The sequence below is a fragment of the Megalops cyprinoides genome, chromosome 15 (genome assembly GCF_013368585.1).
Source record: "Megalops cyprinoides isolate fMegCyp1 chromosome 15, fMegCyp1.pri, whole genome shotgun sequence".
NCBI classification, from domain to species: Eukaryota; Metazoa; Chordata; class Actinopteri; order Elopiformes; family Megalopidae; genus Megalops; species Megalops cyprinoides.
This window is the reverse complement of record NC_050597.1, coordinates 19,397,121-19,411,261: the sequence shown is the minus strand read 5'-3', so window position 1 is coordinate 19,411,261 and position 14,141 is coordinate 19,397,121. Positions and strand designations below refer to the sequence as shown.

Here is a 14,141-nt window from a genome sequence, read left to right as displayed (position 1 = left end):
CAGTGGTTTTGAAACGTTTTACAGGTGATCTACATTTTTAAAATGACAAGCCATTGTGATCAAAGTCCTAACGAAGTAAACTAAAAGACACTGAACATGCAATCAGACTTTAAATACCCCATTTAAATTTATCATTTAATATAGTGTCATCAGAATGAGCAACAAACTTGTTTTTCAACAGGTGTAGTAGCATCAGAACTAATTTGTTTTCTCAGTAAGTGATCGGTTTTTTATCATCAGTAGGCTATTAACAGGACAAGTTTCTTAAATGCAGTACAATCATCAGTATCATCAGAACAACTTTCTAAATGATTACATCGTGCAGTTACAAAGTATAGAACAGCTGATAACGTAATTTTACACCTGAGATCTAGGCTTATATTGTAGGTCTGCAGTTTAGTTTGTCAACTCAATTTCAATCTCCCGCGACCCAACCGAGGGTCCAGATCTAAACAATGGGACTACATTTTCTAGAATCTAGATCCGTGTTTCCCAACCCTGCTCCTGGAGGCACACTGTCCTGCATATCTTCTATGTATCCTTCCTGCTTGACTAAATCAGGTGTGCTCAGCTAATCAAAAGTGCCACTGATGAGTTCAGTCAGGTAGGTAGAGCAGGGATAGATAGAAGATATGCAGGACGGTGTGCCTTCAGGAGCAGGGTTGGGAAACGCTGATCTAGATGACTAAAATCACACTGAATTCAAAATCCTCTCTCAATGGCACACTAGTGCCATCTTGCGGCAGTATCCATACATGTCTTGTACGATTTGTTCTCACTAACCTTCAAATTTCACCCAAATAGACCAGTTCCACTCATTGGCGGAACCCATTGACCCATTGAGTCTTTTTAGGGGTGCTCAAGCACACCTAAATTTCATCTCAGCACCTGTAAATATGAATAATAATAATAATAATAATAAATTATTATTACTTTCTGAAATCATTTTAGCCCTCTAACGTTAGATTTTGCGAACTTGTCTAGGTATCACGGCTTGGTTAAATACTCGTTTCTGATTGGCTGGAGGGGTGTGCATTATTTCCCTGTAAATGCACGGTAATAATGCACGGCTATGAAGTAGTTCCAGTGAAAGTGGCCTTATCACCGTTCGAAATTAATACGCAATCTCATTCAATTTTACTGAAGATTCCATTGACAACCGAACATAACGGCAACATTGTAATAACATTAGATAACGTTTCAGTTAACAGCAACAATACAGCTACAGCATCAACAAAGTGACATCGTCAATACACTGTGAAATTTGCCACTTAAAATGGAGAATTTCTCAGAAATAACATTTAACCTTTTGGCAAGAATGGAGACTTTGAGATTTTTACAATAAATGGAAACGTTCAATTTAATTTCAGTAAATGAGTACGATGTAGCTTATAGTCACCGTTTCCACATACGTACGTTTAAGATGACGGACACGAATGTAACGTTATCCACTTCACCAGCCAGTGTAGCTGGCTACATCAGAAGTTTTTAGTTAGTGGGCTAAATTACTGTAGTTTCAGTAGCCGCAGCCTAGATGTGTAACGTATAGTAGCCTTATTTTTTTATGTAGGCTAATATAGTACATTTTTAAAATAACTAAATTTTAAAGTTTGGATGTGTCAAGATAGCTATATGAATGGACATGGAGAATCTGCGGATGTGCACATATTGTAATATATATTTTGTTAAAAAAATAATAAAAAGTAGCCTAATTTAATAATAGTGCTGAATTATTTCTTTGGTAAGTAGCCGTGGTATAAGCGGAATAAACCACTCCTGGCGGTGCAGTTCTATTGAAATAAACCACTTCAGGGTGGGTAACGGCGCTTGGCTTCGCCGCGGGGCTGCATCACACCACTCTGTCATGGTTTATTTCCATAGAATTGCACCGCCAGTCGTGGTTTATTCCTTACCTACAAAGTGTCTGGTTATAGTTCCATGGTGTGAATACTGCCAAAGAACGGTAGCTGCGTATTTCGCTAGAGATTATCGGATGTTAGCTTTCTGTGCAACTGTGCTTGCACAGTTGCCAGGTAAGGAGCTAACTGATGCACTTTATTATTTTAGTTAAAGTAGTCACAATGTTTCTTATTCTGATAGAATTGGGCTTCATGGTATATTTACAGTACATTTGAACCATTGTTAATATTCACTACAATAGACCACCCAACTAATTAGGTTGCTTCTGAAGGTAACATTGTGTACCTAATTGAATTGAGGTTTGCCAAAGTGAAAGGGGTTGAATACTTTTGCAAACAGCATATTCCATTTTTCATTTACTTAGAAAATATTTTGTGGTGTAAAACTAGTGTTACTTAGGCTACTAGTAATTAATTAAAAGTATTATTGTTGTAAATTAAAATATCATATATAGGAAAAATATTAATGTATTAATTGTTATCCAGTGATTTAGCAGGGGGGTTGAACACTTTTGCAAGACACTGTATGCATGTCACATTCTCATTAGGGGCTGAGCCCCCCTAAAGGTCTGATCCTAGAATCGCCCCGAGTTCCACCAAGGGGTTTCCTTTTAAGCAAACATAACTTTTTTAGAAATCTGGTACTTACTTAAAAAGTAATGCAAATTGCTGCATATGTGGTTGGTAGGGTGTGGGGCCTGATTATTTTAAACGGTTGGCTATATTTCACTCAATTAAATGTTTTAGAGATCCTTAGCTAGGTGTAACTGATAAAGAATAATTTTGGGACAAAAGCTTCACCATTTTTGAGAACGCAATTTCCAAAATTCACTACGAAATTCGTAGTCGAGCAAATATGACGTTTATTAACATGGCAATTACATTTTGTGGTCAGACTATCCAAATGCATCTCCACAGGAAGGCCCTGGCTATAACCAGTTGGGCTGGGTGTGTAATGTCATTATTGTAATTAATGTAATTAATATTACATTAATAAATATTGTAATTAATGTAAATGTAACATGTGATAGACTGCATGTCTACAGTGTGCAAGCTGATACGCCAGTTAAGGACCGCAGGTGAGACGCTGACGTTGCTTGCGGCAGGTGAGTTGGCTACGCAGGGAAGTGTTTGACAGGAAAACATGGCGGCCTTTGAGCGCTGGAAGACGTGGAACTGCCCCGCCAGCAGATCGAGAACGTGGTTGCTTCTCCTGATTGGGACATTCTTGAACAATTTCAACGGTGGAGTCGATGCTGCCCCGGAGACGGGAAAGTGGATTATCACAGTCGTCAATGTAAGTCTTTTGTCGTTGCTCGCCAAGCCTGCATTCTGCAGGAGACGCGGCTGAGGGTCAGCACAGAAAACGGGACGTGGAGGACATTCAAGCTGGCTGATAATGTTACACGGCCAGCTAGCTAGCTAGCTAGAAGCTACCCGACTCCTTAGCCGGCATAACATCACATCAGGCCAAACCTCGCTGTGTTACACAGTACTTGAAATCTACATTTTGCAAGAAATACATTTCCGCAAGTTCAATAAATAGGGCATGCCACTATGAAGTTTCTCAACCCATTCGCCAATGTTGGGGCTCAGCTAGGTTGTTAGCTAGCTACAAGCTAATATTAATGCATAGCTAGTAACGTTGGCTGTCATTCTAAGAACAAGCATACATTTAGCCCAGCTGTGTGTTAAGGAACTTATCTGCAGCTGTTAGCCAACTAGGCCTGTAGTGCTAACTAGTTAGTGAGGTTAGCCAGATGTTACATAGCCAGACTAACTCGTCTGGCTAATCAGAGTGACGTTTGTTTTGGTAGCTAACGACAGCTACTTCTGCCGATTGTCCATCTGTAGTGTTTAGAGAGAATTTCGCAGAAACTAATCTCTTGTCAGATTTTGAGAATTCCAAATTTTCACTTTTTACTATCGCCTATAAATTGATAAGTATTCTGTCCATTATCGTAATTTTAATTCCCATGCCAGCAGGCTATATATTTCAAGTATCAAATACTTTGGGGACGGGCAATACTGCACTATGATCGCTAGCAATCGGACAATGTCATAAATTGTTTAAGTAACTACAGGGCCAGTTTGTCCCGTTGAATTAAGAGTGTTCACAACCCAGCTTGTTCTGCGTCTGAATAATTTTGTTCCATGTGAAGGAAACATTTATATAAATCTTAAGAGCTGAAACGAACACTACACATTTTTCGCAGTCTAGACTACATATTTCCGCAGTATGGAACCGACCATTTGTATTCATAGTTAATTCATTCAGTGATGCAGTCACAGTATTTTTTTCTGTAACAACCCGAGATATTTGTGAAACCCGCTTGTCTAGTTTCAGTTTGGTATGCTGTGTGAATGGGTTGAAGCAACGAGTTTTTGTGGAAGCTAAAGTCGGATTAAAGGTACCTTGCAACGTTGTGCAATGTGGTGATGTGGCTATTTTCCTGTGCCTGTATCTCCAGCCCAGTTCCAGAGACGGCGTCGCTAACACTAGACTCAATGCTATTAAAAGAAACTGAATTATTAAAACAAAGTCCCTGGTTTTCCACAGATGTTGTACCTACCAACGTATCCAGTTGCAGAGTTTGTAATGAGAGATACCTTTGCTGCAGACGCAAGGGCTGTGACCAGTACTGCACAAACACTGCAACGCCCTTGTTTTCAGTGTCTTTTCTTGAACTTCTACCAAGGGTTAATCTACTTTCTTTCAGACCTCAAGACCGTTGCTACTAAGGAAATCCATGTACAAAAACACAGATATCATATTTAAAGGTAAATGCTCTATGTGTAGACTCTTCATGCTCTGTGGTCCAGATGTCATCACATACTTGGTCCAACATATCTCTGTGTCCCTCTCCTTTGTTGTGGCAGAGAAAGAGCAGAGATGCCTGTGGTCCACTTCTGAAACAATTTTCAGCTTCAGTGTTATAGAAGCATCATTTCTGAATGTGAATTTACCAGCCCTGTAATAACCTAGTAGTCCAATGCAGAGAGATGGTTATCTGGTTAAGAACACAGGCTTCGTATTTTAATACATTTTAATATGCATTTTTATTTTCATATGTAAGTGATGAAAAGGCTTAATTGTGATTGTGATTATAGTGCTTTTTTGGTTTTGTCTGTCTGTCTTTAGTTACATATTTTGGTTGCCCGGAAGAGGTGAAGTTTACCATCCACTGGTATTTGAAATACTACCCCTGTCACAATGAGTTTAATAATATTGATGTAAGTACATGGACCATTTTATATTCACTGTAGCATTGATATGTGTTGCTCAGTGTTATGTAATTTATACTGGCTCAAAGTTTATTGGGACGTGAAGAGAACCATTGTGATTCATTATTATTTTTTCCTCAGGAAATGTATGATAGAACACCATTGAGCCGAGGGGAAAGTTTGGACCCTAACCCCCTGGGGCGTGGGGAGTACATTGAGCATGAGCACCAGCAACTGACCTGTAACAAGGACCTGCGCTTCTTCCCCATGCTGAATGTGAGTTTCCCCCTACACGCAAGGAGGGCCTCCATACACAAACTTCACATAGAGTGGTCTCTGTTGGGGGTCCAGTGTGTCCAGTGATTTTCTATCTAAACTAAACAGATAACTCATAAGCAAGCATTTTTGGTTTGTCCACAAATTTTGGTCATTATAAATTATCAAGCAACGAATTCTCTATTCTCTGATTCTTCCAAGTGGCACTTTAAACATTTCTGTGAAAATGAAACAAAAATTTATGTAAATCTGCCCATTTACTCTCCTTTTTCAAGATTTATTAACGAGTTACTGTTCATTTCTCTACACTCCTTCTCTATCTCCTGTGTCATTCTTGTTTCAGAAAACGAAGGGACTGCCTCGGCCTGTGGCACCACCTGTGGCAGGCATGGAACAGGTGAGAGGAGGAGACTCACAATTACAATGGCTTTTATGACATATGTAAAATCCGCGACATGTTTGTTGGAATGAGCGATATTATAGGATGAATCAGTGGTGTAGGGTTCACTGTTGCTTTGGCATAGGACATAACAAAAGTGCTGGGTGACTTTGTTTTCTGTAATATCATGTCGTGCAATATTTGCATCCCCTTTTTTGTAAAGCTAGGTGTATCCTGCAGGTGATGTGGCAGTGATTTGTCATGAATCACTACTTAAGTACTTATTCCAGTGGTTTTGAAACATTTTTATCCTTCTGAAGTATTGCATATCCTGTAATGTAATACCTCTCTGAATAAAAGGATATTTTGATGCGGTTTTAGGAGAAATCATTATCAACTCCAGCATCAGAGGCTGATACTCTTAACTGTGTGGTGTACTGCACACATGCATTTTCATTGTGGTGAGATCATAAAATTTATTGACACATTAGTAACCTGAACTACCCAGTTCAATTGACTTTAATGGGCTGTCTGTGTCGTTTCAGTTGATGATGATGGATTAGGTTCATTGTTTCCAAACATATATATTGCAGCCATTTTCAATGGTGCCAACAATGTCTGTGAATAGAGGTTCTTGTAGACCTAAGTTTAACTCTGTCAAAAACAAATCTTATTACTATTGGTTATGTGTAGATGTAACGTAGATCGTCTCCCCTCTCCGTGGCACTCCGCGTTGTGTTGTGTGTGGAACAGGGACGCCACAAAGGACCTGATTTTAAGAATTTTATTTCTGACAAAACACAGGGAAGAAAACAAAATCAGGCACGGAGCGAGCCAGGCGCGTCACACTCCTCTGCCTCTGATAAGTCGCAAAAGAGCGCACAAAACGAGTGCAAACAATTTACACAAAATAAACAGAATATAGGGAAAACACAAAGCATGGCATACCTGACAAAACACAGGGAAGAAAACAAAATCAGGCACGGAGCGAGCCAGGCGCGTCACACTCCTGCCAACACACAGGCAACCACACTTTAAAATACTAGCATCCACAGTCGCATCCACTAGTAGGCTATGCAACGGAACTGTATAGTAATATCCCTGATACCTGCAGCTGCGCTAGCTAGCTGCAGCATGGCAAACTCAATATGCAGCTGAAAACTTTAAAACTCGCGCATATTACGCACAACATCCTGACATTCACTGCTGAAAATTTCCCCATGACAATATACAACAATTTAATGGTTGATTTATTAAAACAACAAAACAGCACAATGACACACGTACCTCTGCCTCTGATAAGTCGCAAAAGAGGCAGAGTAAGGGTAACCCTGTCATTTATGGTGCCAGCGTGGGAAAACCACGCCCAGTGTCAGGAAAAAGATACAATATATAACAATCCTTGAGAAAAAAAAAAATCACCGTGAGAGGGGAAATTCAGGGAATCACATTGCCCCTGCTACATAGAGTCATACATTCAGGGCAATGGAATATACCGCAACAACAGATTACAGTCCTGTTTCAGCATCATGTTGCAAAGCTTTTATCTTCTCCATAGGATGAAAATTATACCAGATGGAGGACAGAGGAATCAGAGCGGCATTTTGTCACAGTAAGCCTATAAGCCTTCATAAAAAGTGTAGATGTTTACATGGGAAGTGCTTGTTATGATTGAGGATACACTTCCATTCAGAAACCCTGTGCTGTAACGTATTTGTCATATGTTCATGTGGCCCCTTTTTACTGTTAGAAAACAATGTAAGAGGTCATTTCATGATGAAACTGTGTACCTGTTTAGGATGACGTCATAGCCACAACATGGAGAGATGGACCTTACTTGCTTGTAGTGTCAATCAAGTCCACAAAACCAGAGGGAAACTGGAATCTAACTGGTGAGTGTTAACACATATCTTTTGCAAAGGACACTCACAATTTCCCATAAGACAGATCACTATATAGTAAATTTAGACCAAATTGATAGCTTCATGGCTTAATTTAGTTTTATTGGTGATATGGTGAAGGCTGATGACATTATTGTAGTTGAATTTATGAAGAGGTTTACTGAATCAATTTTTCCCTCCCCAAACAAAGCAAGGAACAGTTCCATCTTTTTTCACATGTCGAGTAGTACCTTTAGTAGTATAGTTTTTGTTGTGAGGATGTCTAATCATAGATTTTGTTTTCCCTCAGTGAGTGTTGTAATGAAAGGCAGTCATGGATTCATCTCCATCACTGAATGGCCGCTCATGATTGTAAGTGTTTAATCTTATTGTGCAGAGGTTCTGCTATGATGTCATATCTCCTTGTCTGCACTTTGAGTTTTGCAGTTTTGCAGCAATCACGTACTCCAAGCTCAAGGTCTATCAGGAAAACGCATTGGTTCTTGCCAGATTAAGATTGGGTCTCTCTCTCTCTCTCTCTCTCTCTCTCTCTCTCTCTCTCTCTCTCTCTCTCTGTCTGTCTGTCTGTCTGTGTCAGTTCTACATGGTGATGTGTGTGGTCTACATCCTGTACGCCCTGCTCTGGTTCCTTTGGTCAGCCTGCTACTGGAAGGACCTGCTGCGGATCCAGTTCTGGATCGCCGCTGTCATCTTCCTGGGGATGGTGGAGAAGGCCGTGTTTTGCGCAGAGTATGAGAACACCAACACTGTGGGCTCAGCATGTGAGTGGCCTTACCGTTCACTCGCTACTGCTGCAAGGGGTGGGGGGATCAACTCCTTTGTCTCTTTCTGTAAAGTCCTCCCAAAAAGGGGAGTAGTTATTGGACAGATATGGAGACACCATAATATTCATGAAACCGTATTATCAATCTGTTATTAGTTATTAATAGTAATTATTATCAGAAGTGTGGGGTCTTGTTGCATCACACAGTGCTGTGCCTTTACAGAATAGTAGAAAAGCTGATTTCCCTGTTGAGGAAGTTGGCACTGTATCACTGCATGGTGAATGTTGAAAAAAATGGTCACTAAGGGTTCTCCCTTGTAACCATACAAATATACTTATATGCCCACAATACACTATGCAGAGATGTATAAGATATATAAGAAAAGTTGTCTTTTCTTGTGAGGAAGAGCTAGCCTTTACTCAATATTTGAAACTATTTTTTTTTTGCAATGTTGTTATTTGACAGCGCAAGGCTTGTTGATCTTCGCCGAGCTCATCTCTGCACTGAAGAGGACGTTAGCGCGACTGCTTGTCATCATCGTCAGTCTGGGCTATGGGATAGTCAAGTAAATCTGCACCCTAGTCATTATTGTTGTCATTATTAATTTGTTTAGCAAATGTGCTTACATAGTGTGAATTGCGTAGCTTACATATCGTTCAGTTAGTACGCTGGATAATAAGAATTTACACTGTTCAAGGGTATAGTGGAATTTAGGAGTGCTACTTGTAATTGACACATTTGGAACCCCTTCTGCTTATCCTCTACAGCACAATATCGTCCTTTCATTCACAGAGTAGCACCAAATCTGTGTAACTGCTTGTAGTCAACTTGGATGTTGTCAGATGGATGTGCGTTGGACTTTTGAAATTTGCACGTAAGGGAAGTCAGTAAAGACAGTGGGATTTACATGGCACAAACTGAGTATTGAACAGTAAAGCAGACTGTGCAGTTACCTGATATGCAGTTATAGAACATTGACAGGTCCCGGTTTGAGTAGCCCAGCAGAGGCTGCAGTCCTTCAGTATCAAGGCTAAGCTACTATGTGTTAAAGGTTATTTCTCCCTGGTGCAGATGTTTAACTGAGATGTTTGTGTGTGTGTGTTCCTTGTGCTAGGCCTCGTCTGGGGACCGTGATGCACAGAGTGGTTGGGCTTGGGGTCCTCTACTTCGCCTTTGCTGCCATTGAGGGTGTTTTGAGAATCACAGGGGTAATTCAGTGTGTTTCTGTCTCTTTTCATAGGGATGTATATGTGATTATTAAAAAGCTAGGCTTTCAAGTCATTGTCAACCCAATTGATTAATTCATGTGGAATGTCTGATCAGAAGATGGCTGAAGTGTGCGTGCAGTTGTGATCTTATTTTATTATATCTTATGTGTGACTTTGTTCGTTTAAATGCTATGTCCATGAATCCAAATGTATTTATTGATTTGAAAGGGACGAGACAACGGCGCTGCCCTCATAACTGCCATTGTTTTGGCTGTGTTCGACTCGTGTTCCGTCTGGTTCATATCCTTAATAGGAAAATTTCATAGTTGTGTGTGGTGCATCGTGGGATTGTTGTAACACATTAGAAGTACAGCCCATGGGCTGATTAGTTGAAATGAGTAGTACACCTTCAGAAAATCTGGTAATACTTTTACTCTACTTGATGCAGCATGGAAGAGGACTGAAGTATCTTCAGTAGAGGTGACCTTGAATAACTGGGGAGTGTTTGCTATCATATCTGGGTCACAGAGCTAAAAATGTCAAATCATTTCCCATGTTATCAGCTGTATGGACACAGGCCAGAAATTGCAGACCTGATGAATTGAAGCCAGTGGTGCAGGAACAATTAGTTATGTGTTGTGATAGTTATGGTTAGTTATATTAGTGTTATGTGTTAGTTATATTTTTTCATGCAGTTGGTTGTTTGCTTTGAAACTGGTGGATCTCCCCCCCCCCCCCCCCCCCCCATTTTCCTTTCTGACCATCTTTTTCTTTCTGTCCTCTCTCCCCTTATTTTCATTCCCTCTCCTCCTCTCTCACTGTCTCACTCCCCTCCCTTAATCACACTGCTGTCCTGTCTGTCTTTCCTTTCTCCCTCTCCCTCCCTCTGTCTCCGCTCTCTCAGGTGAAAGATTCTGACCTGGCTCTGCTGGCCAACATTCCCCTGGCCCTGCTTGACTCCTCTCTGTGCTGGTGGATATCCTTCATGCTGTGCCTCTTTGCACCTTTCTGTTCCCCACGCCAATCCTCTGTCTGGGACGGTTTCAAAGGTCTCTCTGCATGGCTGCTGTCCTGTTTCTCCTCCTTGTTAAAAGTAGTGACTTTGTGGGAAGGTGATTTCATCAGTCTGTACACATGCAAGTCTATGTCTTCTCCTGATAAAGATGAAGCAGTGAATAATGTGGTATATTTATGCTATGGCTTTACCGTATTTGTGACAATAGATGCCACCTCTCTGCTATTTTCCCATCGTTTCCTTGACTCCCTCTAACATATTTGTCAGTTTGGCACAAACCATAAAAACCCTGAAACTAAGGAGAAATCCAGTGAAGCTGTCCCTCTACCGCCACTTCACCAACACACTCATCTTTGCTGTTATCGGTCAGTAAGATCCCGGGTCCCAATGCAATCATTTTGCTTTTTCTATTCAAAGCAGTAAAATTCATAAGGACACTTGTTTCCCTGACAGCCTCCATTGTTTTTATGGTATGGACGACAAAAAAGTTCCGGCTAGCAGACTGCCAGTCCGTGAGTACCACTTTACATGATTAAGTAGAAGTTACACTAAAAAACTTTACAGGATGTGTAATGTTGCCTCCAAAAACGTAATTCCAATTTTCAAATATTTTTTGGAAATTCTAATGGTTTGTCTGTCATGGTCCTCAGTGGGTAAACAAAATTTATACAGTTATCTTCTTTTGGGGGTACTCTGAGCTTATGTTAGCATGACCCTGGCCTGTTTCTCATTGAGAAATATATTCTCAATGAGAAACATTGAGATAGTCTTAGGTCCAGTGCAAAGCGGCCTATTAGCACTTGAAGAGTTTGTTCCTCACTCATCAAGCTATTGCTGCTGAAAAGATTTTCTTGTGCCATATTTCTGCAGGACTGGATGGAGCTATGGGTTGACGATGCCTTCTGGAGGTTCCTGTTTTCCGTCATTCTGCTTGTCATCATGTTTCTATGGAGACCGTCGGCAAATAACCAGAGGTGGGTAACTGTTCCGGGCCATTGTTGACATATGAAACAACAGGCAGTCTTTGTGTGCCACACTTTTTTCCCATGTTGTCACCTGTCTTAAAAAGTAACTTGTTTTCATTTTAGGAAAAACTACATCCCCTTGTAGCTTCACAGAGAAATTGGTTTTAAGGTTAAGTGGTTTTCATTGTATAACATTTTGTTCCATTTTAATCTCTTGGTATGGAGTTTTACCGACAGAAGTGTGCTTACTAAAGTTTTCAACACAAGAAGTAGATCTTAAAATTTTGTATGTTGTCAATGTGAATCAGCATTCATTCATTAATTTATGTTTTTACTATTAGATGTAGTTTTCATAAGTTACAGTCTCAGTCTTCCTACAGGTATGCATTCACTCCTTTGATTGACGACTCGGATGATGAAGAAATCGAAGAGTTTCTGGTTTCTGCTAATTTGGGTATGGTCTACCAATTGCAATAGAAGAAAATTTACTGAATGAGAAATTTCTTTTCAGTGCATGTAGTTTGTTGAAGTGGTCAGTTTTTATTTTAAATAATAATATGCTTACAATATTTTACATTTAAGTTTTTATACATATACTGTATATGTTCCTTATATTTGCCAGCTGAAGGTATAAAGCTGAGGGCATCAAAGAGTGAAGCAAATGGAGTAGTGAAGCCTGTGAACAACCTGGTGAGTACAGTATGACAGCATTTACAACAGCACCATCAGTGGAAGAGATTCAGCCATCCATTGCTGTAGTTATTTCATCATGCTCTTTACTTTCATCTGATTTTGCGTCAGAATGAAACCTTTCCACTCTCTGACCTTGACCTTTTCGTACCTTGTGAAGCCAGAGCTTGTGTGCAAAACCTGTTCAGAATCTGGGTTTGTTTCCACTCACACAGTTTCGGTTCCATTTAAACTTGGCCATGCTAAAAATATTTTTTCCCCTTACCGCCAGCTAACGGTGAGGTATGGTTGACCTAGTACTAGATGTAGCGACAGTATAGTTACACTGTTTAGTGGAAGTACATCTGTACGGAACCAACAAAGGAGGAAGTAGCCTGGCACAGTAAATTGTGCCACGAATAGAACTGTTGTTAATCAACATTGAATATGTCTAGCTAGATGGACACATTATTTTCTACATGAGAGGAAAAAGGAAAATGACAAAACACAGGTAAAGGCAACCACCAGTTAATTATAGTAATAGATGAAATGGTGCCTGAACAGATTAAAAAGTGTCAAATTAAACTGTTTTCCACCAAGCTAGATAGCAAGCTAGCGAGATAAGTGACCTGTTGCTAATTGTGTAGCTAGCTAGCAGTTTTAGTGGTGTTTACCACTTCCTCATCCTCACATACCTTATGTACACCTACATCTACCTGTGGCACATCCACCATGGTATATCTACATCCAGTGTCCCCTTCACACATCCACTGTCACATGTCTGTGTACTGTACACTTTCACATATACCCATAGAACATCCATTGAAACCCACTGTGTGTTTGTATACAGTATATGCACTCTGACAGTTCATACAGAAAACCGCTGCAGGACTATAACCACTGCTAGCTCAGCTATTGTCAAAACACTGTAACACTTTTGTGTAAATAATAATAATAATAATAATAATAATGAAAGATTATATCCAACAGATGATGATGTTGATTTAATGCAGTCTCTCTCCTTCTCCCTTTGCCAGTCTCAGCTGTCTTTCCCTCCCTCCATCCCTGTAGATGTGAAGTTCTCTCTTTCTTTTCGGAATGATGTAAATATTGTTCACATTTTCTTCAGGATGAAGACTTAAAGTGGGTGGAAGAGAACATTCCTACTTCTCTGTCAGACGTGTAAGTGTCACAAGACCTTGCATCTCATTATGTGACTTGATCTCTCCATGTGTTGAATGTCAAGAAAAACCTGTTTTTTATTGCTGTAAACACAAATGGCTTTTTTTCTCATGCAAAACGTGAGCTGGTATCCTTTCTGTTGCAGGGCCTTGCCCATCCTCCTGGACTCTGATGAGGTAAGAGCTAGCATTTTACCTTTTGATGGACAGTATGAATGCTATGCTTTTCATTTGTTGTGTCATGTGTACATCTGTTGTTTAATGTTTTTCAAGAGAGTGTGTGGTTATGTTAATGATGTGGATAGAAAGTAAATAGGTTTGTCTCTGTGTTGGTCTCATTGTCATAACAATTTGTGGTGTATGTCACTGTTCCAGGAAATCATGACCACAAAGTATGAGATGTCAAAGATGGAGTGATGGACCAGAGCGCTGCTTCACACTTGAAGGAGGAACGGTAGAGGTCAGCCAACGGTGGCGCTGACCAAAGCACCCTCTGTACTATATCCTGCAGGGTGGAGGCAGAGGTCAGAGGTCAAAGGTGTCATCACTCAGGGTCATTATTGATCTGAGGCCTTTGTTTGCTTGTTGAAAGAAAAGAAGATCACTGAAAAGCCGTCTCTATCCAGAACATCAACATTT

At 40.2% G+C, this 14,141-nt stretch overlaps 1 protein-coding gene and 1 long non-coding RNA gene across 2 annotated transcripts; one reads left to right on the top strand and one right to left on the bottom strand.

The window, feature by feature from the left end:
* Nucleotides 1-3,026: 3,026 nt before the first annotated feature.
* Nucleotides 3,027-13,919, top strand: tmem87b (transmembrane protein 87B). The gene is made up of 20 exons (XM_036547259.1): nt 3,027-3,216; nt 4,640-4,700; nt 5,062-5,153; nt 5,286-5,420; nt 5,764-5,817; nt 7,358-7,411; nt 7,598-7,691; nt 7,990-8,051; nt 8,278-8,461; nt 8,930-9,029; nt 9,579-9,672; nt 10,577-10,648; nt 10,944-11,052; nt 11,141-11,199; nt 11,558-11,661; nt 12,033-12,106; nt 12,275-12,342; nt 13,451-13,503; nt 13,649-13,679; nt 13,878-13,919. The coding sequence occupies exons 1-20, from the start codon at nt 3,064-3,066 to the stop codon at nt 13,917-13,919; spliced, it is 1,695 nt and encodes a 564-aa protein (XP_036403152.1). The 5' UTR covers nt 3,027-3,063.
* Nucleotides 6,556-7,104, bottom strand: LOC118790479. Its single transcript, XR_005005493.1, has 3 exons — nt 7,087-7,104; nt 6,748-6,808; nt 6,556-6,589 (listed from the first exon to the last, which is right to left on the bottom strand). It is a non-coding gene; the product is annotated as an uncharacterized LOC118790479 (long non-coding RNA).
* Nucleotides 13,920-14,141: the final 222 nt, after the last annotated feature.

Bases quoted from the DNA above. Each gene is read 5' to 3' on its own strand.
- tmem87b (XM_036547259.1), top strand. From the start codon at position 3,064: ATGGCGGCCTTTGAGCGCTGGAAGACGTGGAACTGCCCCGCCAGCAGA. The intron at 8,052-8,277 runs GTAAGTGTTTAA...TGTCTGTGTCAG, and splicing joins CTGAATGGCCGCTCATGATT to TTCTACATGGTGATGTGTGT. The intron at 12,343-13,450 runs GTGAGTACAGTA...CATTTTCTTCAG, and splicing joins TGAAGCCTGTGAACAACCTG to GATGAAGACTTAAAGTGGGT.